Source organism: Rana temporaria, chromosome 1, assembly GCF_905171775.1.
Source record: "Rana temporaria chromosome 1, aRanTem1.1, whole genome shotgun sequence".
NCBI classification, from domain to species: Eukaryota; Metazoa; Chordata; class Amphibia; order Anura; family Ranidae; genus Rana; species Rana temporaria.
In genome coordinates, this window is record NC_053489.1 from 257,405,229 (window position 1) to 257,429,906 (window position 24,678).

General features: G+C 43.7%; 1 protein-coding gene across 2 annotated transcripts in view; it reads left to right on the forward strand.

Annotated features, from left to right (window-relative positions):
* The window catches only part of IRF9 (interferon regulatory factor 9), a 44,257-nt gene that overhangs the window by 3,090 nt on the left and 16,489 nt on the right, over positions 1-24,678 (forward strand). Inside the window, exons 2-3 of one of the 2 annotated variants that reach the window (XM_040354662.1) lie at positions 4,250-4,315; positions 13,776-13,955. In XM_040354662.1, the coding sequence (XP_040210596.1) occupies positions 13,776-13,955 (180 nt within the window). In that variant the 5' untranslated portion in view covers positions 4,250-4,315. The remainder of the gene's footprint in view (positions 1-4,249; positions 4,316-13,775; positions 13,956-24,678) is intronic. The other variant, XM_040354656.1, reaches the window with a different exon arrangement.

A 24,678-nucleotide genomic window follows, 5' to 3' on the forward strand; every position in this document is an offset into this window, starting at 1 on the left:
TCCGGTGGGCACGGGCGCCAGGTCAAAATTTCTTGTCGCAATTGCGACCTGGCACCCGGATTTTGTCGAGCCCTGATGTAAAATAGTGAGTGTACAGCTTGTAAAACAGTGTAAATTTGCTGTCCCCTCAAAATAACTCAACACACAGCCATTAATGTCTAAACCGCTGGCAACAAAAGTGAGTACACCCTGACTGTGACTAGTGAGGCGAGGTTCTGACATCACCGCGTCAAGTGATCAGACCCGGAAGATACGGGCTGCATGTTCGGGGAGCCAGCCGGCTTGCCTTTTTAGATGCTTTCATGTTTACAGTTCTGATGTAAGTGTACATCTTTTTATTTTACATTAAAACTCGAGGATTTTACGCTATGCGAGTTCTTTCTTTCCTTTATATCCCGTATTGGTACATTGTTTGAGGCAATCCAATATTGTGACTGTCCCCCTATGGAGATACGCTTCAAGGACACCATCAATATATGCTGTTTATGATCTCCTGTAACTAAGAGATCATAGAGTTCCGGTAAGAGGCAGTGTGTGATCGTGGTGGAGGTGTTTCTATTATCACTTTTCTCAGGACGTTGGGGACTATTTACACTTGGGAGATCATTGAATGTGATCACCTGTTTTATGCTTTGGACTTTATGGTGGATTATGGTTCACCCATAATTGCTCACTAGACTTTTGAATCTATTTTTTTCGTTCACGGTTTGACCACTGTTTGTCACGTATTTTCTTTACATTATTTGCGCTGGTTTCAGTGCATATTATTAATACGCACATTTAGCGCAACTTTTTTCTCTGTATATTCTGTTTAATGTTGTATAAAAAAAATTAGTTGCTGCTTTTCACATTTATTAATTTAGAATAAGCGCAGTATTTTTTTCTATTCATGTGACTGTTACAAGGTCTCAGGTGTGAATGGGGTGCAGGTGTGTTAAATTTGGTGTTATCACTCTCCCTCTCTCATACTGGTCACTGGTGGTTCAACATGGTACCTCATGACAAAGAACTCTCTGAGGATCTGAAAAAAAGAATTGTTGCTCTAAATAAAGATGGCTTTAACACTAGACACGGTAAGCGGATAGAGACTGAACAGTGCTACACACTGCATAACACTACACACTGTAAACTGATAGAGACTGCACAGTGTATTAAACATTTAAAACAGGTAATTAAAACCTCACATTTATTGTAGACATGATTAAAATATGATCAAATCAAATCACTCGTACATCTCCATTTTGGTGGTCGAGCAAGTGAAATTCAGGTTTAATGGTGGCTATAGGTTCATATGTTATCCTGACATGTTTCGCCAGTATTGGCTTCATCAGGGGATTTAAGAGCCACCCGAAAACATGTGAAACTGTACAGAAGAAATATAAAAATACACAGTCAGAACAAATACAAATATATACATAAGATTATAAATACAAGAAATATATGTACATAATTTTCCATTGTCTACCCACCCCAACGCTTTCCCCAGCAAGCCATCTTTGGGAATGCGGTGCGGGATGCTATGTGATTACCCGGGTCGAAAAAATATATAACTTGTATATAGATAGTTTTTATAAATAAGATTGTACATAGATTGTATAACGTGTATGGTGAAAAGTCTTTCTCTAACTTTTTGCAACCAAGTAAACCTTGAAAAATAACTCAGATCTACAGCTCATGAAGGCTAGGTTCACCCTGGTGCAATGCGGGAATCGCAGTGATTCTTGTGCGGGTTCCCGCATTGCTTCTGAATCGCAGGCAGTTCACTGCGGGTGTCAATATGAAGTTAACGGCACCCCCAAATCGGTTTGCAGAACGCAGTACAAACTGTGAAATCGAATTGCATAGGTCTGAACACCCATGCAATCTGATCCAGTGTGGAGCAAAAAAAAGGAAAAGGGTCCTGCACCATTTTGGAGTTCATGCGATGCGATTTTAGCCATACAAACTGTATGGCTGCATTTGCATCACACAGACATTGCCTGGGATCACATAAGTGTGAACCCAGCCAGAAGGTTAGAAAATTGGGTTGTAGATATAACATAATAATAAAAATACAAAACATGTATTTAAAAAACAAACAAAAAAAAAAATGTCAGACTTGATGGATCACTTGGTCTTTTTTTTCTCCACATTTTCTGTAATAAATAATGGAATAAATTAAATTAAATTTTAAAACCCTTCCCACCAGCCATTTGCAACTATGTGGCAGCAGTTTGGGGGGTCACGTGTAGGCATACAGCCCACCCCACTGTTTTGTGCTGGGAGTGCACTTACTTGGCGCCCCCCAGCACTGTACCTCAGTGTCATCCACTGCTCCCAGTCATTGTTTAAAATGGGGATCCAGTAGGACAGGCTCCCGATCATGTCATCACGGGGACCCCCAATTGCAGTGATCACATGATCCAGAACCAACCTACTGGCCTCCAGCATTGGGATACCCTTAAAGGGCCAGCTACCCTAAAAGGAGAGAGTTAATGAGAGACTAAAAATACAGTACTGCCCTACGAAATATGCCAGCAAAGTAGATATACAGGAAGCAAATAACAGAGATCTTGTGTATTTTTTTTCTATTTTGATGACCATATTAATTAAAAAGCCATGAGAGCAATTGAACGTCCCCAGAAGGGACACAGACAGTAATAGATATCGAATGAAGGTTCCAACTCTTCCTCATTCTATTCAAAACTAGACTAGACTCTGAGGAAGGTGCTATACGCAGTTGAGGTTCGAGGTTGGCCTGCATTAGCAAAGTACAGTTTCATAAGTTGAAGGAAATGTATGATGATATGCACGTGGATCGTGTATTTCCTGAACTTGTTTTTAAAGGTCCAAGGGTTGTCGTAATCTGGGCTTCTCTAAATGGTGTCATTATTGACTTAGAGCAAGTGTAAAAATAATTCAGACTTTTCAGACTGCTGTTAAAATTGTAGTTCCCTTATTTCTGTCTCAGGGGATCAATTTTTTGTTTTATTATAGCTATCTAAAGCTGGCCATGCACTGACTGATTGAAATTGTCCCTGCTGAACCGGCTGAATTTCAATCAGTGTGTTGGCTTCTCCCTGCTCAATAGAAGTCGATTTAATCAAATTCTTTTGAAGGCACATGTTGGAAAATTTTCCATTGATCCTCAGCTGCCAAAATACAGTTTTCCCGGCTGGGGGGATTCCTCCATGCAGCTCATTTGTGTGTCTTGTATGGCAAGCTTTAGGCTACTTTCACACTGTGGCACGGGCGGCATCTGCGGTAAAGCATCGCTATTTTCAGCGGCGCTTTACCACAGTTTTTGTGGCACTATTCGGCTGCTAGCGGGGCTCTTTTAACCCCTGCTAGTGACCGGAAAAGGTTAAAACCACCCACAAAGCGCAGCTATTCGGTGGGTGCTTCCCATTGATTTCAATGGGCAGGGGCTCTGTAGGAGCGGTGTATACACCGCTCCTACAGCGCCTCAAAGATGCGCCTATCAGGACTTTTTTGGAGCGTCTTGCCAGCGCACTGCTCCAGTGTGAAAGCCAGAGGGGAGGCTCTTTCATGGCACTTTTCAGGTGCTATTTATAGCGCCTGTAAACCGCCTCTATGTGAAAGTAGCCTTAGACATATACATCATTCACTAGAATGTGTTTTAATGAATATGTATTTTACTTGCATTTTTTTATGTTGAATGTTTGCTGAGGTGCCATTTTGACATAGTTTTTGCCACCATTTTCAAAAATGTGTTGTATTGTAAACATGTGTTAAAACACAGAAGCGTAAATGCGCCCTTAAAGCAGTAGTAAAGTCCGCTTTGTGAGTTTTAGCTACAGATAAGCTTATAATAAAGCTTACCTCTAAGTAAAATGAATATTTCCTAAATTTTTTCTAAGTGCCGCGGTTTACTATTGCTTTTATAGGACCGCAACCTAGAAAAATATTGTATTGGGATAACTGCATGTGTTTAATTATTGTAATGATAGTACTAAATATGTGAATGCTTTTTCTTTCACACGCTTATATTTATAATTTGCTGTACAATTACATGAGGTTTTATAACCTCACAAAACAACTTCCCCAAAACCTCTCACATAATAACAATCTGATAAACAACCATATAAAGGAAAACATGAAACTAAAATGTGAAAAATGATGGCCGTGGCCCTAATGGATTTAAAACATAATATGATAACTTTTGCCTTTTGCTATATCAGACCTTTAAACACACAGACCACCAATACCACTGTTAAAACCTAACCCAACTATCTGCTCTGTATTTTAGGACTTATGCACCAAGTATCTGTACCATACCACCAGGTATAAACAGAAACACTGTCCAGCTGCAAAGGTATACAAATAATGATATTCTAATGTATTTGAATCCATTCTCTTTTGCATCTTTTTATTTAATATTTTTCTGTACACTAGAAGGGGTGCTTGGAACTATTGCATGAAGAATTTACAAAATGAGAGTGCAAGCCATTGTTGTAAGCACCCTCAACAGTGTTATACTGTACCCCAAACCCATCACTACCAGGATGCAGCACCATAATACCAATAACAGCATCAGCACCAAACAGAAAGTGGATAGCACTTCCGCCTAGCAGCACTAGGGTCTTTGGTTTGAATCCCATCCACAGCACTACCTGCATGGAGTTTGCATGTTCTCCCTGTGCCTGTGTGGGTTTCCTCCCGGGTACTCCAGTTTCCTCCCATACTCCAAAGATATACTGGCAGGTTAATTAGATCCTATCTAAATTGGCCTGTGTGTGTATGTATGTATGTATGAATGTTGTGACGGACTCCGGACACCCTGACTGGGTATCTCTGCCAAGAAGCTACTTCCCAATGCTCTGGAACATGAGATCGGTGAATCTGGCTATAGTTACCCAAGAACTAGGCAACACCAGTTTTGGAGTAAACCAAAATAAGAATAAGTTTATTTGAACAATAATACAGGCTTTTATACACTTGAGAAGAAGGTCACTCACCACATTAGCAATGACCCAAATATTTACCCTAAACATCACACAATGGTTTAGCTAATTAGGTACAGCTGACTCGTGGCTAATCCCATCACAGAGGATCCTTAAAGCGGAGGTCCACCCTAAAAAAAAAAAAATTGGCCAAAAAGGCTGCAAAAAATGTTAAATAAAATTATATATTTTTTTATACTTGCCAGAAGTGATTGCACAGTAGGGAACCGGGTAGTGAAGCCGCAACGCTTCACTTCCTGATTCCCTCACAGAGGATGGCAGGGGGCAGCCGAGACCCGAGCGATTGCTTGGCTTCGGCTGCCGACATCGCGGGCACCCTGGACAGGTAAGTGTCCTTATTAAAAGTCAGCAGCTAAAGTGTTTGTAGCTGCTGACTTTTTTATTTTATTAATTTTTGTATTTTTTTAAGGCGGATCGCCGCTTTAATTAACCAATTTCACATTGCTAGTCAGACTTGCTAGCTACAGACAAAACACATTATCATATGTATTAACACAGAACTCCTTCACACAATAGCAGACCTACTTACAATAAACACATTATGGCAGGGGGCCACAGACAGGTGGCTTGCTGATGACAGAATTTGCTGAGTCCCACACTGGCAGAGACCATCATGTCCTTTTTAATAATGCCCTTTTTCATTACATAACAGAACCTCTTCCTAAATGCTTGTAGCTCCCTCAAATGCCATAGGCAGTAGGCAAGAGGCTAGTATTAAGTCCCCTCCAAAAGCCTCTGTCCCGGGTGAGTCTATCACAAATGTGAGTTGTTCGGAACCTTCCTTTGTAAGCTCCTTGAGAGCAGGAAGTGATGTGATTGTACAATATACAGTTAGGTCCATATACATTTGGACACAGGCACACTTTTCATACTTTTGGCTCTGTATACCACCAGAATAAAATTAAAAGTAAACCATCCAAATGAGTTTGAAGTGCAGACGTTCAGATTTAATTGAAGGTGTTGAACATACATATCAAGTACACATTGGAACTGCAACCATTTTTATACACGGTCCCTTCATTTTCAGGGGCTCAAATGTAATTGGACAAATGAATATAATCACAAATAAAAAAATTATATTTAATTTTGTGTTGAAAATTCTTTGCTGGCAATGACTGCCTTGAGTCTGGAACCCAGGGACATTACCAAAGACTGGGTTTCCTCCTTTCTGATGCTTTGCCAGGCTCTAACTGCAGCTGCAGTTGTTCTTTGTTTTTGGGTCTTTCTGCCTTTAGTTTTGCCTTCAGCAAGTGAAATGCATGCTAAATTGGGTGGAGATCAGGTGATTGACTTGACCATTGCAGAATATTCCACATCTTTTCCTTCAAAAGCTCCTGGGTTGCTTTTTCAGTGTGTTTTGGATCATTGTCAATTTGCACTGTGAAGCACTGTCCAATCAACTTTGCCGCATTTGACTGAATCTGGGCTGACAGTATATCTCTGAACACTGCAAAATTAATCCAGCTGCTTCTCTGTCACATCATCAATAAACGCCAATGACACAGTGCCACTGGAAGCCATGCATGCCCATGCCATCACATTGCCTCTGCCATGTTTTACAGATGATGATGTGTGCTTTGGATCATGAGCTGTTCCAAGCCTTCTCCACACTTTTTTTTCTTCCCGTCATTCTGGTACAGATTAATCTTAGTTTCATCTGTCCAAAGAATGCTTTTCCAGAACTGGTCTGGCTTTTTTAGATTTGTTTTGACAAAGTCTAATATGGCTTTTCTATTCTTCAGGCTTATGAATGGTTTGCACCTTGTGGTGAACCCTCTGTATTTGCTCTTGTGACACTTTCTCTTGATTGTAGACTTTAATAATGATACGCCTACCTTCTGGAGAATGTCCTTCACTTGTCTGGATGTTGTGAATGGGTTTTTCTTTGCCATAGAGAGGATCCTGTCATCAGTCACCACTGTTGTCTTTCGTGGACGTCCAGACCTTTTTATGTTGCTTAGCTCACCAGTGCGTTCTTCTTTCCTCCGAATGTACCAAACTGTTGATTTGGCAAATCTTAGGCCCCTTTCACGCGGGGGCGGCGTCGGCGGTAAAGCGGTGCTATTTTTAGTGGCGCTTTACCGTCAATTTTGTGGCGCTGTTCGGCCGCTAGCGGGGGGGTTTTATCTTCCACTAGCGGCTGGGAAAGGGTTAAAAACTACCGCAGAGACGCTTTGCCGGCGGTATAGCCGCAGATTTCAATGGGCAGAAGTGGTGGAGGAGCGGTATACACACCGGCCAAAGATGCTGCTAGCAGGATTTTTTTTACCGTCCTGCTAGCGCACTGCTCCAGTGCGAAAGCCCTCGGGCTTTCACACTGGAGAGACCGCAGCGGCTGTTTCAGGTCGCTTTGCAGGCGCTATTTTTAGCGTTATAGCACCTGCAAAGCGACCCAGTGTGAAAGGGGTCTTAATGTTGCTGCAGATCTCTGATGGATTTGTTTTGTTTTTGAAGCCTAATGACCTGTTTCACTTGCATGGACAGCGCCTTTGAACGCATGATGTAGGTTCACAGAAAGAGATTCCAAATGCTAATACCACACTTATGCATTTTTAGTGCTTTTTGCATATTTGCACTCTAGAACGTGTTCCATAGGAAGCCATGTTAACCACCTCAATACCGCACTCCGTCATATGACGTCCTGGTATTGAGGTGGGGATATCTGAATGATGCCTGCAGCTACAGGCATCATTCAGATATCCTTTTTTTTAGCCAGCGATTCTGCGCACCATAAGAACAATCATAGCGGCAGTTCCGGGACACCCCCCTCCCGCCGCCTTCCGATGCTTCTCTGGGCTCTCCCGTGCCATTGGGGACCCGAAGAACAAATCGGCCGGAGCTGGATGACGAGGATAGAGATTTCCGGTGACCAAGATGGTCACCGGTCATCTCTATGACCTTCGGAGGCCCGGGCGCAACGTTGAACAAAGCCGCAATCGCGGCTGTCGGCATGAGATTGGTGAATTTGTTTTCGCAATCTCATGCTTTCAATCCTGGAGGAGAGATGTGGGGTCTTATTGACCTTGTAATAGGAATAAAAGTGATCAAAATAAAAAATTAAACGCCCCTGTCCCCGGTAGCTCGCGCTCAGAAGCGAACACACACGCAAGTCCAGCCCACATATGTAAACACCATTCAAACCACACATGTGAGGTATCGCCGCGTGCGTTAGAGCATGTGCAACAATTCTAGCACTAGTCCTCCTCTGTAACTCTAAACTGGTGATCTGTAAAAAAAAAATAAAGTGTCGCCTATGGAGATTTTTAAGTACCGAAGTTTGGCGCCATTCCATAAGTGTGCGCAATTTTAAATCGTGACAAGTTGGGTATCTATTTACGCAGCGTAACATCATCTTTCACATTATACAAACAAATTGGGCTAACTTTACTGTTTTGTTAGACAAATTACCTGCTTAATTGATGAATAAATAACGAAGGAGTAGCCCACACCTAGCCATGAAACTGCTTTTGATTCAAATTATCCAATTACTTTTGGTCCCTTGAAAAAGGGGGATGGCTATTCCTAAGGGCTGTAGTTCCTAAACCCTTACTCCAAATTAGATGTACATACTCTCAAATTAAACCTGAGTGTGCACTTTCAGCCCATATCCATTACCGTATTTATCGCGGTATAACGCGCTCTGGCGTATACCGCGCACCCCCAATTTGGCCCCCAGTCCTGTGGGAAAAAAAGATTTTTATTTTTTTTGTACTTACAGTTTTGATGTCTTGCGCGGCGTCCATCTGCGGCCTCGTCGGGTCCGGCGTCCTTCTGCGGCTTCGGGTGTCCTCTTCGGCGGGTCCGGCGTCTGTCTTCGGCGGGTCGGGTGTCCATCTTCGGCGGGTCCGGTGTCCATCTTCGGCGGGTCCGGTGTCCATCTTCGGCGGGTCCGGTGTCCATCTTCGGCGGGTCCGGCGTCCTTCTTCGGCGGGTCCGGCGTCCATCTTCGGCGGCGTCCTCTCGCTCGTTTCCCGCCATGACTTTGAATACTGCGCCCGCATATAGCGAGCGCAGTACACTCGTGAATCTTCGGGCAGGCTCGGGCGCCTCTCGCACTGACGTCCTGTACGCTCAGGACGTCAGTACGAGAGGCGCCGAGACTGGCCGAAGATTCACGAGTGTACTGCGCTCGCTATATGCGGGCGCAGTATTCAAACTCATGGCGGGAAAGCGGGTATCGGCGTATATCGCGCACCCACGATTTTGCCCTGATTTTCAGGGCAAAATAGTGCGCGGTATACGCCGATAAATACGGTATATAACTGAAACTTGCATATGTTGGTAAATATCATCTGAAAAATCTAAAATTGTGCCTGTGTCCATGTGTATATATATATGGACCTAACTGTATTTGTAAAGAGCTGCACAAATTGACAGCAGGATATAAGTATCTGTAATGTATGTTTATACTATAAACGTCCTGGCTTTGAAGAGGAATACCGTTGTTATGGTAGCAGCTAGCTACCATAACCCTGATATCCTCTTCAAGAGCCGGTGGTTATCTTTCAGAGAAAAGTGGTTTCTGCGGCGGATTCGCCGTAAGGTCATTTTTATCGGCGGCAGGAGAGGTCCCCCCTCCCGCCGCGCTCCGGTACCCTCCGCTGCTTACCGTGGCCGTCGGTAACAGCGGAGGCGATCCGGACCTGTCCCTAGCCTGACATGGAGACAAGTGAGGGGAAGATGGCCCCCACCCATCTCCAAGTCATTGCAGGGTGGAAGCGACGTCAAAACGTCACTTCTGCCCATAGCTCTTAAAGGGACATTTTATTTTATTTTTTTCAAATGACAATTTTTTTTGTTATTGCATTTTAGTGTAAATATGAAATCTGAGGTCTTTTGGATGCCAGATCTCATATTTAAGAGGACCTGTCATGCTTTTTTCTATTACAAGGGATGTTTACATTCCTTGTAATAGGAATAAAAGTTAAACAATTTTTTTTTAAAGAACAGTGAACAAATTAAAAATAAAAGGTAAAAAAATAATCAAAAATTTAAACGCACCCCGTCCCGTCGAGCTCGCGTGCAGAAGCGAACGCATACGTGAGTACCGCCCGCATATGAAAACGGTTTTCAAACCACACATGTGAGGTATCACCGCGATCGGTAGAGCGAGAGCAATAATTCTAGCCCTAGACCTCCTCGGTAACTCAAAACATGCAACCTGTAGAATTTTTTAAGCATCGCCTATGGAGATTTTAAAGGGTAGAATTTTGTCGCCATTCCACGAGCGGGTGCAATTTTGAAGTGTGACATGTTGGGTATCATTTTACTCGGCGTAACATTATCTTTCATAATATAAAAATAAATTGGGCTAATTTTACTGTTGTCTTATTTTTTTATTCAAAAAAGTGTATTTTTTCCCAAAAAAGTGCGCTTGTAAGACCGCTGCGCAAATACGGTGTGACAAAAAGTATTGCAACAACTGCCATTTTATTCTTTAACCACTTGACAACTGGGCACTTAAACCCACTTAATAACCAGACCAATTTTCAGCTTTCGGTGCTCTCACATTTTGAATGACAATAACTCAGCCATACAACACTGTAACCAAATGAAATTTTTGTCCTTTTTTTCCCACAAATAGAGCTTTCTTTTGGTGGTATTTGATCACCTCTGCGGTTTTCTATTTTTTTTGCTATAAATAAAAAAAAGAAAGAAAATTGTGTAAAAAAATGAATTTTTCTTATTTTCTATTATAAAATTTTGCAAAAAATATATTTTTCTTCATAAATGTGGCCTAAAATGTATACTGCCACATATCTTTGGTAACAACAAAAAAAAATTTGGATATTATTTAGTCTGGGTGAAAGTTATAGGGTCCACAAGCTATGGTGCCAATATCTGAAAATTGATCAATTTGATCACATCTGAAGTACTGACAGCCTATCTCATTTCTTGAGACCCTAACATGCCAGACAAGTACAAATACCCCCCAAATGACCCCTTTTTGGAAAGAAGACATTCCAAGGTATTTAGAAAGAGGCATGGTGAGTTTTTTGAAGTTGTCATTTTTTCCCACAATTCTTTGCAAAAATCAAGATTTTTTTTATTTTTATTTTTTTTCACAAAATGTTCATATTAGCGGGTTATTTCTCACACACAGCATATGCATACCACAAATTACACCCCAAAACACATTCTGCTATTCCTCCCGAGTATGGCGATACCACATGTGTGAGACTTTTACACAGCGTGGCCACATACAGAGGCCCGACATGCAGGGAGCACCATCAGGCGTTCTGGAGCACCCAGATCAGTTCTGACATTCCTCTCCTACATGTAAAAATCACCATTTATTTGCTAGAAAATTACATAGAACCCCAAAACATTATATATGCTTTTTTAGCAAAGACCCTAGAGAATACAATGGTGGTCGTTGCAACTTTTTATCGCGCATGGTATTTGCACAGCATTTTTTCGAATGCGTTTTTTTGGGAAATAAAACAGTTTTGTGCTTTTAAAAAAAAAAAAAACATTAAAGTTAGCCCAATGTTTTTGCATAATATGAAAGATAAAGTTACGCCGAGTCAATAGATACCCAACATGTCACACTTCAAAATTGCACACGCTTTAATGGCGCCAAACTTTGCTACTTAAAAATCCCCATAGGTGACGCTTTAAATGTTTTTACTGGTTACATCTTTTTAGTTGGAGAAGAGGTCTAGGGCCAAAATTATTGCTCTCGCTCTAACGTTCGCAGCGATACCTCACATGTGTAGTTTGAACACCGTTTTCATATGTGGGCGGGACTTACGTGTGCGGTCACTTCTGTATACGAGCACATGGGAACAGGGGCGCTTTAAAAAAAAAAAAAAATTTATTGTTCATTTTACTTTATTTATTTTAGTTTGACACGTTTTTCCCCAAAAATAAATGTTTTGATCACTTTTATTCCTATTACAAGGAATGTAAACATCCCTTGTAATAGGAATATAGCATGACAGGTCCTCTTTACAGTGAGATATGGGGTCAATAAGATCCCACATCTCACCTCTAGGCTGGGAAGCCTGAAAAAAAACAAAAAAAAATAAAACGATCGTGGCTTCGATCGTTGCGGTGAGTCGGAAGAAGCACCAGAGGGCGAAGGGAGGGGGGACGTCCCCTTTCGCCTCCCGTAAGAACGATCAAGAGGTGGAACAGCCGCCATGAGCATTCTTATGGTGTAGGGAATCGCTGGCTGAAAAAGATGATATCTGAATGATGCCTGTAGCTGCAGGCATCATTCAGATATCCCTGCACAAAGTCAAGGACGTTATATGACGTCCGGCGGGCGGGAAGTGGTTAAAACGCATTTTTTTCCCCAGAGTATTTTCCGGGTATTGCAGAGTATTGGTGCGTGGGTATTGCAGAGTATTGGTGCGTGGGTATTGGTGCGTGGGTATTGCAGAGTATTGGTGCGTGGGTATTGCAGAGTATTGGTGCGTGGGTATTGCAGAGTATTGGTGCGTGGGGTATTGCAGAGTATTGGTGCGTGGGGTATTGCAGAGTATTGGTGCGTGGGGTATTGCAGAGTATTGGTGCGTGGGGTATTGCAGAGTATTGGTGCGTGGGGTATTGCAGAGTATTGGTGCGTGGGGTATTGCAGAGTATTGGTGCGTGGGGTATTGCAGAGTATTGGTGCGTGGGGTATTGCAGAGTATTGGTGCGTGGGGTATTGCAGAGTATTGGTGCGTGGGGTATTGCAGAGTATTGGTGCGTGGGGTATTGCAGAGTATTGGTGCGTGGGGTATTGCAGAGTATTGGTGCGTGGGGTATTGCAGAGTATTGGTGCGTGGGGTATTGCAGAGTATTGCGCAGGGGGTATTGCAGAGTATGGCAGGGTGTATTGCACAGTATTGGGGCGGGGGTTGCAGGGATGGATGGATCTGTGACTGCAATAGTCACAGATCCATCCACAGTGCTGCTGACACCCGCGCTCCCCCCTCACACTGTACCGATCGGTACAGAGAGAGGAGGGAGGAACCGGCGTCATCAAATGACGCCGGTTTGTTTACATGTGATCGCTCCGTCATTGGACGGAGCGATCACGTGGTAAACGGGCGCTATCAGCGGCAATTTACCGCGTTCCGTGTAGCTCCGGGTCCTCTGGACCCGGCGGTCACGGATATTCCCGTGTGCGCGCCCCAGGGCGCGCGGGAGCGCAACTCCGGGAGGACGTTACATAACGTCCACCCCCAGTTAAGGAACCACCTTGCAGCCGTTATTTTACGGCTAGCGGTGGTTAAGTGGTTAAGGTGTTAGAAAAAAATATATATATAATGTTTGGGGGTTCTAAGTAATTTTCTAGCAAAAAAAAAAATGTTTTAACTTGTAAACACCAAATCTCAGAAATAGGCTTGGTAATGTAGTGGTTAACCTCTGGGAAAAAAACACACGAAGCCTGAAAATGCATAAAAAAGTGCATGAAAACGCGCAATTAAAAAAATGCACAGAAAAAAACATTTTTATCCAGAACCACTAATGTGAACTTAGACTTGGAAAACAATCTCACACTACATTGGCTTGTTGCAGGCAGCATAAGTTGCCTCCTCCCACCTTAATATTTAAACCTCTTTTGTCCATAGAAACCTGTATCCCTTGGAGATGAGATTAGTTTGAGAACCAACCAACAAAAGTATCTTTTGCACTGTATACTATTTTTATTTGCAGTTAGATAGTTATCATAGTGCTCAGCAGTGTGTTCCTTTTTTATTGATGTGCTGGTTTCATTTACCAAGTCAACCACATGAAAAAAGTGCAAGTTTGTTCTGATAACAGCTCTAGATGATGTGTGCAAGCTGTGAGTAAAACATTTTGCTGGGTGACTTTTAGATGGCCACTGGTCGGGCTCGTTCTGCACGGAAACTCAAACCATGGCTAGTGGAACAGATTGAAAGTGGAAAGTATCATGGACTTAAGTGGGATGATGAACAGAAAAAAGGTTTCCGAATCCCATGGAAACATGCAGGGAAACAGGACTTTCGACACGATGAAGATGCTGCCATCTTTAAGGTACTTCTCTTAATATATATAATCTATATTATGTGTGTTTTGTTGCCTTGTTTATTTTTTCTTTATTTTATCTTTCCAGCCTCATTTGATGGTGTTTTACAATTTATTATGCATTTTTTGTTTAGTTTTCCATTTTTTTTTTCTTAAATAGGTCATCCTAAAAGATCCCCTTTGTGAGTTAATCTAAGTTTCTCCTGTATGTTGACATGGGGTCCTTAAGTAGGATTATGGCTGCCAATAAAAAAATAAATGTTCTGCAGCACTTAATTGTGAGCGCATCTTTACTTGCAGGTTTTCCCTAGGGCTTGTGTACACACAGACTATGTTGACCGGGTACAAATTTGCGGCTGGCGGTCAAAATGTTGTTATCCTGAACGTGATTCTTCCTTATTCAGGACAGGGAGGTTGAACCTCCCCTAAACACAGAAAAAAATGCCAAAAGCTCTGTAGCTGGTCAGTCAGCACCTGGCCAAACCTAGTCCTGCGCACTGATTTATGGTTTGCGGAAACCCTCCCAACTGAGAGTTGCCCTCTCTGGGAGTGAGGCAATGCAAATTGCTAAACAGCATTGTATGGAGGCCCTACTTATTTTTCTGACCTCATTTCACATAACTGCCCGATTGCAGGAAAAAAAGATTTTACAGCACCTAATTCTTTTTTAACTAATACATAACTTGTTAAAAAAAAAAAAAAAAAAAAAATCGACAAACATCTCCGCAGAGAGTGTTTTTTTTTTTTTTTTTTTTTTTTTACTTTATCAAAAGATAACATAAAATGAAATTCTCTTTTTCACTGAGATGTCTGTATGGTATTAACAGAAATAATTTGACAAGCTATGTTCCATTTAGCTTCAATCAGAAAAAAAAAGTCAAAACATGTCATCATTTTTTGGGGGGGTGAATAGAATGTTGCCAGGTTTTTGTTGATATCTGTTCCCCCATTGGGGAATCTTTAAATGTTGGGGACATTTGTTCTGATCGCAACTGATAAAAAGGTTGCTCGAAAGAATGGTACCTTAAACCTGCATCGGATGTAGTAGAAGCAAGGCAGGGACAGCCTGTAACTGGCACTGGACTTTGCCTTTACTTGCTTTGCCTGTACAATGATATTTTGCTTAAAGCGGACCTTCAGACAATTTTTCAACTTTCCATCCATAAAATCTTCTGCCCTTATTTTAATTTTGGATAGTAAAACTTTTTTTTTCTGCCAGTAAATACCTTATACAACCCACTTTTTGTTTCTTGTCTGGTAAAAAGCCTAGGCTTATAACGACATGCCCAGCTCTCTCTCTCTCTCGTCAGTTTGTCAGGAAGGGGGGGGGGGGGTTGAGTCATAAGAGGGCCAATGAGAGCTGTAGAGCTGGATGGTGTGTCTGTGTAAATCCAGGAAGTGAACAGGCAGCAGCTTCAGCTGCCCACAGTTAAAATGGATGCAGCCAGACTCGGTATAGGGAGATTTCCACAGCATATATGGCAAGTACAGAATCACAGTATATATAAAATAATATGGAAAGTTGTTGGAGGGAACCTCAGAATGGCAAATATGTTTTTATTACAAATTATGTGAGCAGACTGCAGTTCCTCTTTAATGTTTTCTGGTAGGGTACTATACTGGTCCAGGGCAGGGAACCCCAGATGGGTGATTGAGTCTGTGAATGGCCTCTGGACAAACCCGCCTAGATGGGTGAAGAGTGAATACCCCCACCAAGAGGGGTCCAGTGGCCGGACTAATGAACGCCCCTGATAGCCCTGCTGGTACCCCCTTCATCCCTCACTTGGGCAGTTTTGCCAGGGAGAGTGACCTGGTTTCAGAGTGTGTGTTGGTTTAACTCTTTGTGATTGGTGACAGCTGCAAGAGATTGTTCTGTGGGTGGTTGTTATGTTTTCACTGTTTTTCTGTAATACCTGCTGGCTCTCTCTGTTCTGGGTGCTCCTATTGCCCTCTGTGCTGAAAATTGTCTCACACATTTCAGTGGAGGGGCTAAAATTTGGCTCAGGAGCCTTCTGACACCTACTATGGGCTTGGAGCTAAGCTCTCCTCTCTCTGCAGTCCCTGAAACCAACCACATTGCATGAAAATAATGTCATGGGGAGGGGGGGGGGGGGCAGTGTCTCATGGTGGTGGCCATATTGCCCACTTTATATCCGCATTAGGAGCTCTCTGGAAGTGATGGTAGCTACATGGACAGTGGTACACCAGACCTTTCATTCCACAATTAACAGGACCATGTCTGCGCACCATCATCTGTGCACAGCAGCATCTCCTCCGGGGTCACATCAACACATTTTCTGGGAGTTGTGGGGGCACTGGCAGTTTAAGATGTTCTCCTAAGCTAACCATTGCACTGTTGGCATTTGCACAGTGCCCATCTGGCTGACTGGGATTGCTATGTTCGTGTAGGTCCCATTTTTCGCCTTATGTATCACAGATGGCAGAGAGGAGGGGACAGAGGGGGAATAGGGCCTACATTTCTACGGTAGGTAGGGAGGAACCTGAATGTAGCCCCTCTAGTGCAGTTCCCCCAGGGATCAATGTGTTGCTTGCAACTCTGACTCCCTTCCCCTATCGCATTCTTCCGCTACTTCTGGGGCACCTTCCTTCAGTTCCTACTTGTCAGAGGAGATTTGTCATTTACAGTAGTGGGGATGCTACAACAGCTTTCTGGCACTCTTGCTGGATTAGCCATCTAGATCACAAATGTAGGCGTTCCCCCTCTCCTCCTCCCGCCTTATTAATGGAGGAGGAACTTGTGGAGGACGACGCAGATGAAAACGACTATGTACCTGAAGGTGAGGAGGCCGAATTCTCCTTTTATGAGGGCTCTGCACCTGACAAACTCCAGGGTCAGTGATTAACTCAAAAGTCCTTTGTGCATTTTCCCACAGAAGTGGTGCACACCGATGTCAAGTTGCCACTTTCCAAGTCCTCTTCTCAGAAGGTTCTACCCCTGGGATCATGTCAGCTACCACAAGATCCTCAGTTGTTCCCTGTACATTCTCACCTTAGGAATGACCTTAAGAAAAACGTATGCATACTGGGCTTTACTCAATGTGTTTGTTAGGGCCCGACCTGCATAAGCATATCCAAAAAATTGGGGGCGGTAAGAGTTCTCTTTTACCACCTAGGAAGAACAAACATACGGCAAGAAGATCTATTGCTTCTGAGTCGAAATCTCGGTCCCATAGTTCCATAGGAAATCCTGGATACTGAGCCACCAAAATTGCCCAAGTCCTCCTCTCAATGAAGGGATACCCCCACTCTTGCAGCTTGGCAGGGGGAGATATCAGACGAGTGGGTCCACTGTACCATGGCTCGCAGCTACAAGCTGGAATTTTGGAACTTCCCCCTCCAAGATTAATGTTCAAATGTTTCTTTGAATCCATAAAAAAGATAGGCACTTTTGTAAGCTCCTAGTCAACTTATTTTTTAGGAAGTGATCTTTTCAATTCCAAAGAACAAAAGGTTCCACAGGTTCCATTTAAATTTCTTTATGGTTCCAAAACGGAACACATATTTTCATCCCATTCTGGATCTCAAACATTTCAACAGGTTTCTTCTTGGGCTGAATTTCTGGACAGAATTGGTACGTTCCACATTGGCGTCTCTCCAGCCAGGTGATTTTCTTGCATTGGTGAATAGAAAGGAATGCCTACTTACATGTCTCAAATTTCCCCCCTCACCAGAGATTTGTATGGTTTGCGGTGGAGGACATCCATTCCAGTTTGCGGCCCTGACGTGGCCTGTCCATGGCCGCCAGAATGTTCAGCAAGGTTATTTTTTAAAAACCTCAGTTTGAGCCCATTTGAGACCTTCTCTTATTTCTTTGGCATATAAGGATGTGCTTCTAGTTACCATTAGCTCATAGGGTTTTGGAGCTAGTGGCCCTTTCCTGTAAGGATCTGTTTTTGGTGCTCTAGCATGACCAAGTGGTTCTTCAGGCCACAGCCATCTTGTTTTCCAAAGGTGGTTTTGGTCTTGCATCTTAACCGGGCATTGGGGAATAAGGCTCTTGGATGTGGCTCATGCTATCAGTATTTACTTGAAGTGGACTGCCATGATTCAGCAAAAGGATTCTCTCTGTGTGCTTTCAGAGGGCCCAAAGAAGGCTCACGCAGCTTCTAAGTCTACTATTTCTTGGTGGATTTGTCAGCTTATTTCTCACATTTATGGTTTGAAAAGAAAGGTTCCTCATATTTTAATGACCACTCATTCTACCAGGAGTGTGGGTGTTTCTTGGGCTATTTATCATCAAGCTTCAGTAGCTCTCTGATTCTATTGAAACCCTATTACGTCTGATTCCATTGAAACCCTATTACAGACAGGGACACAAAATACTTCAGTGTTGGCAAATTTGGAGGCGGGGTTTCCTCACCTGCCACAGGCGGCGCCGACTGTAGTTCTCTTGAAAAAACTATGGTCCATGGTCAAGTCCAGCTTGCGAATTTCAGGATTTATTGCAGACACCTTTATAAGATAATCCCAATTTAGCAGAAGTATTCAAACTAGACGGCTTCCAGTCATGGAAGATGGCTGGTATCTGCAATATTTCCCAGTTATACACTCAAAACATATTGAAATCATTTCAGGACGTGTAGACTGAATTTAACCTCCCCAGACAACAAATTTACAGGTACCTCCAAGTCCGACATGCTCTACAGGCCCAGGGTCAGATTTCCGCTCTCGTACGTTTTTTTTTGGTCAGGAGAAAAGTCTGTTGTCGACCATTCAGGACTCAACGACCTTGCCGAGTAGAAAAGGCTGGACAGAAGACCTGGGGGGTCATAAATGGTGAAACTTGGGACATATGTCTACAAGCAGGTCCTCTCGCATCGAAAACAATAAAGTAAACTGTTAGCGCAAAAGACTAGTGCCTAACAAATGGACAGAGGATAGATCTAAATAACTGAGAGTCCTCTCACATCGGTTTCGCAATCACGCAGATTATCTCATCTGTTTTTGTTGCATAGGGCCTACCGCACACCTATACAACTGTTTCGATGGGGACGGAGGGATTCTTCTCTATGCCTTAAACACTGCGGGGAGGAGGGATCGCTCATTCACCTGATGTGGTGCTCTCCCAAGTTGCACCGGTATTGGGGTGATATCACTGAGGTTGTATTCTCGGTGTATCAAATTAGGGTCCCTTTGGATCCTAATATGCATACTGGGAGCAGTTGATGAAGAAACTTACCCCCACCCCACTAATATTGCAGTGATCAGTTTGGGCATCCTGCAGAATTTATAGCGTGCACTGCCCCCTTTGCAAAGCTGAGACCTGCCAGTGTCATGGATTGTTCTCAATAATCGTCTAGGAAGACCAGGTGATGTCAATCTCAAAGGTTTTAAATGCCCAGACTCATCTGACCTTGCCCCATCAATCAGCACCATGGGTTCTTCTAAGCAGTTGTCTAGAAAACTGAAACTGAAAATAGTTACCTGGGGTGCCCAAACTTTCGATCCCCACTGTAGTGGCGAGGTTTTGGTTATCCCCACATGTCCCATCTAAAAAACAATGGATAGAACAGGTTAACTTTATCCTTATAAGGGAGCACCTTACATATCAGCATAGAAATGCTGCCTGGACGCATGACGTGGTGCACGTGAAGCACGCACGTCTGAGGGAGCGGCGGCCCACGCTATGGATCTGACCTGGAGGAGGATGGAGGGACCTAGACCCGGCGGTGCTCCATGTGCAGCGATCGCGCCGCAGTGAGGGAGTTCACCGAGGGGCCAGCCCTCCTACAGCGGAAAAGACCAGCTTTCGCCGCCATCAGATAGCCTGTACCCTCCGGCCCCCCCCCCCGTGCCTCTCCGGGAGACAGCAGAGTAGCCACAAGATGGGCTGAATACAGGAAGCTCCCACTTGCAGCACTCCTGTCTGCTGCCTATCTCCCCCCTCTTCTCGGCAGTGAATACAGGATATCCCATTGGATGGGCAACCATAAGGTAATATGGATCCTTTTCTTTCTATGTCTCCCCATAAGACCAGAACAGTGAAACCCATGGAGCAAGGACTAATACCCTGAAGGCTGGGGATAGGTATTAATGCTGGGATAATTAACCCTATTCCTAGTGGCCCTGCATATGCATACTGTTAACGTGTGGAAGTAATCAACAAGGATGAACTGAGTAACTGCTTATATTCTGCATAGCATAATAGTGGCTTCAGTAGGAACATTGTACCGCACCAGTATTCTTCTCTGCCTCCCCCCCCTCATATTGCACTTATATGTGAACTTAAGTATTCATAGCCCATAGGTTTATGGGGCCTCAGCTTAAACTCCGTTGATATAGATTTGGGTGGGAGAGCGGAAGTGTATCTGTTACCCCAGAGACATTACCTACCCCCGCAAACCATAATTAACTTGGTAAAGGGAGTTGTCCCGGAGCATGGGTGTGAACAGCAGGGAGCTCTGTATAAACTCTCTCAATTATAAAAAAATAATAAGGCGGGTTATCAATTAAAAAAAAAAGAAAAAAAAAACGCGGGTGCAAGGTGTAAACGTCTCAGCTTATCAGGAGACTTCTGTTCCCACCCTCGAAAGGAGCTGCCAAATTACGGGAGGGCTGAACGGAGGCATTAGCAGGGGCACCTGTGAAGTTTTCACCCCCCGGGTCCGGCCTGGCCCATTGGGCAGGTTTATTTTGTTTGCCCAGGGCATCAGAAACCTGAGAAGCGGAGAGCAATCTTGGGGGGATCGTGGGCAGTCCGCCTTATTATACCCTAGAGGAATACGCCGAGAATCCCTCAAGAAGGGGTTTTTTTTTTGTTTTTCTTTTTTAATTAGGGAGTGCAACACTCCTAAAAATAGAGAGAGGCTGACCTTCCTCCCCAATGTCCATCTGAGGATAACGGGCCAATCCCCGGAACCCCTAATAACTTCTGTTAATGTCAGGTGGCAATTTCTGACTAAGAAAAAAAAAAAAAAAAAAAACCTTTTTCTACCCTTAGGAACTCATGCCTCAGTGAGCAACAAAAACTGCCCTGCCCTGAAAAAAAAAAAAAAAAAAAAGGGAGGGGGGTGCGAGACCCCTCACGTTTCGCTCAAACTGGGGAAACGCATCAGAGCGACAAGGAAACATATAATGAATAAATCAACAAGGGGGGCTGCTTCGAAAGCCCCAAAGGATATCCCCTCCCCCACTACGATTAGACACTACATGACACCGGGCGGGAGCTCAAAGAGCCCAGGCCCAATTAAAAAAACAGAAAAAATGGGGGTAAACAAAAAGGGAGGAGGGGGGGCAGCATCCCCAATAGCAGACACCTTAACAGAACTGGAGCATGTAGCTAGCCAAGTGGAAGAACATAGCTTGGACTCTCACATCCCAACTACGGGTGAAATGGCGGCAATGTTAAAGGGATTGGAGAATGTTATAAAAGAGGAAATCAGTACATTGAGAACGGACTTATTTCATATTTTGGAACGGGTAGAGGAGGCCGAGAAAAAAATAGAAAATCAGGACCGGGATTTAAATGAATTGAAAATTCAACATTTGGCTATGAAACAAAATCAGAGATGGCTGCAATATCGTCTCGAAGACCAAGAGAACCGCAATAGAAGGCAAAATTTAAGATTACGTTCTGTCAAGGAGGAGAAGGGCGAAGACTTGAGGAAAATTCTCGATGATTTGCTCCTCCCCCTCCTTGATAATGCCTCGGAAGGTCCCCTCAAAATAGAACGGGTCCATCGTGTGGGGAGGATGAGGGAGGGAGGAGGGAATTGGTACAGGGATATAATTGTGAGGTTTAGACATTTTGAAGACAAAGAGAGAATTTGGACAAATTTGAGAAGAAAACCTCCCTTATCCTATGATGGCAGGGAGATCCAGATCTTCACGGATCTGGCCTGGGAAACCCTGGCCAGAAGAAGACACCTAAAACCTCTCTTGGAACAGATGCGCCAACTCAATATAAACTACCAATGGGGCTTTCCGGCCTGCTTGATAGGGCACAAAGAGGGAGTGTCAGCGAAATTAATATTCCCCGAGGAACTTGCAGGATTCTGCCATAAATTGGACATGCCGGTCATAGAACTGCCAGGATGGGTGGAATAGTTGTTAGATAATAGCCCGCCCATAGGGGCGGTTGTGAACGTGGCAACTCTACGGGATGGGGGGGGGAGGGAGGGTCGGGGGGTGAATAAAGAAGGACACAAGGAGGGCAGATCCATAACCCCCCCCACATAAGATCTGGCCCTGTGAGAACAGGAGGGAGGGGCGTGGGGTGTCACACCTCATCCACAAGAACCGATGGGTAGGGGATACCAAGGATCCCTACGGTTCAGGGGCAATGATTTGGCCTGGGTAGGGGGGGGGCGGGGGGGAGGAGGGGAGGGGGGTGGGAAGGGGATTATGGCTCCCAGGGATCAGCCTGAAAAGTCTTGTTTGCTTAAGGAGGGGACTTAGTTATGGGAAATGACAGAAGTAAAATTTTTATCCTATAATGTAAAGGGATTAAACTCTGTAGGTAAAAGACTAAAGGTCTTAGCAGAGATTGAACAATTAAGAGCGGATGTAGTGTTTATCCAAGAATCTCACCTGACCCTGGATGCTAATATTAAGCTTTACTCCCCGGCATACCCCAATTGGTTCTACAGCGACTCCATCTCAAAACGTGCAAGGGGAGTTGCAATTGGGTTTACAAGAGGGCTCGGGTTTACCTTGGAGGCAAGGATGACTGACCCAGATGGGAGATTCTTGTTTCTCAAAATAAGGATTGAAAATATTATTTACACCTTAGCTAATATATACGCCCCCAACGCACACCCAACCCAATATCTAAATAAAACTCTGGGAAAATTGAACAACTTTGCCGAGGGATTTATTATCCTGATGGGGGATTTAAACTTTGTTTTGAATCCAACAGAAGATAGTACGTTCCGTGGGAGGGAGACAAAAAATGTACATTTACAGAGAATCAAACATAAGCTCCATGACTGTCAACTAGTAGATGTCTGGCGGATTAACCATCCAAATGAACATGACTACACATTTTTCTCCCCCCCCCACGGAACATACTCCAGGATCGATTACATCCTGGCGGACCACAGGTTGATTGACGCTATTACGGAGACAGAAATTGGAATTATGACTATATCGGACCATGCCCCTGTCTCTATGAAAATTTCATTAATTACGCAAAGGAGACAGCGGCCGATGTGGCGCCTGGATGATAGCCTGATCCACGATGAAGGAGGGGGAAGTAGGGTGGAGGCAGAATTAAAACAATTCTTCCGCACGAATGACACAGAGGGGATTACCAGCGCAACCCTCTGGGAGACGCACAAAGCCTTTATTAGAGGGATCTTAATTGCCGAGGGTGCAAAAAAAAAAAAAGAGAGAAAAAGCAAAGCTATCACCCTAAGGAAAGAGATAGAGACCCTGGAACACGAACACAAAGCGCTGAGATCAAAAGTGACCTACCATAATTTAATTCTAAAAAGAGACGCACTCAAGGAGATCATGGAACAAGAAGCAAGGTATAAACTTAATTGCATCACCAAAGAGAGGTACATTTGGGGAAACAAACCAAGTAAATTTTTAGCTAAAATGGCTCAAAAAAAGAAAGCTAGGAATTATATCGAGAAAATTAAGGGTAAAGATGGGAAATTGGTTCACGCAACTTGCGAAATCGCGGACACATTCAAAAAATATTACGAGGACCTATATACAATAAAACATCCAGGTCGGCAAGCAGGGGAAAGGGAGGAGGAGACCCGAGAGTTCCTTGATAATGCAGGACTTCCTAGATTAGAGGAGGTGGAAAGCCTGACCATGGATCGGCCCATAACCGAGGAAGAAATAAAAAGGGCCATAAATTCCACCACTGGCGGAAAGAGCCCAGGACCGGACGGGTTTTCCACCTTCTATTATAAGAGATTTAGTAACATCCTGATACCGAGGCTGTGTAATTATTTTAACGGATTGGGATCGGAATTTGAAACTAGTAGAGGAGCTATAGCAGCAGTGGTTGCAATAATTTTGAAGGAAGGCAAGGATAGTTCTCTCTGTTCGGGATACAGGCCTATCTCTCTGTTAAACACAGACATCAAAATTTTTGCAAAAATTCTGGCGGGCCGCCTGAAAGAGGTCATGCACTTATTGGTGCACCCCGACCAGGTAGGCTTTGTGCCCAACAGAGAGGGCAAAGATAATAGCCTAAGGGCAATCCTTCTGCTCCAGATTATAAGGCAGAATGAGCCCCCAGGTCTACTCCTGTCAGTTGATGCTGAAAAAGCATTCGACAGGGTAGACTGGGGGCTCATGATGGAAACCCTCAAAGCCATGGGAATAGGAAGCAGGATGTCCCGCTGGATTAAAACATTATATCACTTCCCTACTGCGCAAATAAAAATTAATGGCACATTATCGGAACCCTTTGAGATGAAAAACGGGACGAGACAGGGATGTCCATTGTCTCCCCTCCTCTTTATCCTATCCCTAGAGCCGCTGTTGGCCACTATTCGTAATGACCCGGACATCAATGGAGTGAGAGTTGAAGGGGAGGAACACAAACTATCGGCCTTTGCCGACGATATACTATTCTATGTAACTAACCCAGTTAAATCTATCCCTAAGCTTATTAGAGTGCTGCAACAATACGGCGCCATCTCCAACTTTAAAATTAATGTAAACAAATCTGAAATTCTGAACATTAACCTAAATAAAAGGGAGGTACATTTAGTTAAGGAAGTATGCGAGTTTCCATGGACTAAAGAAC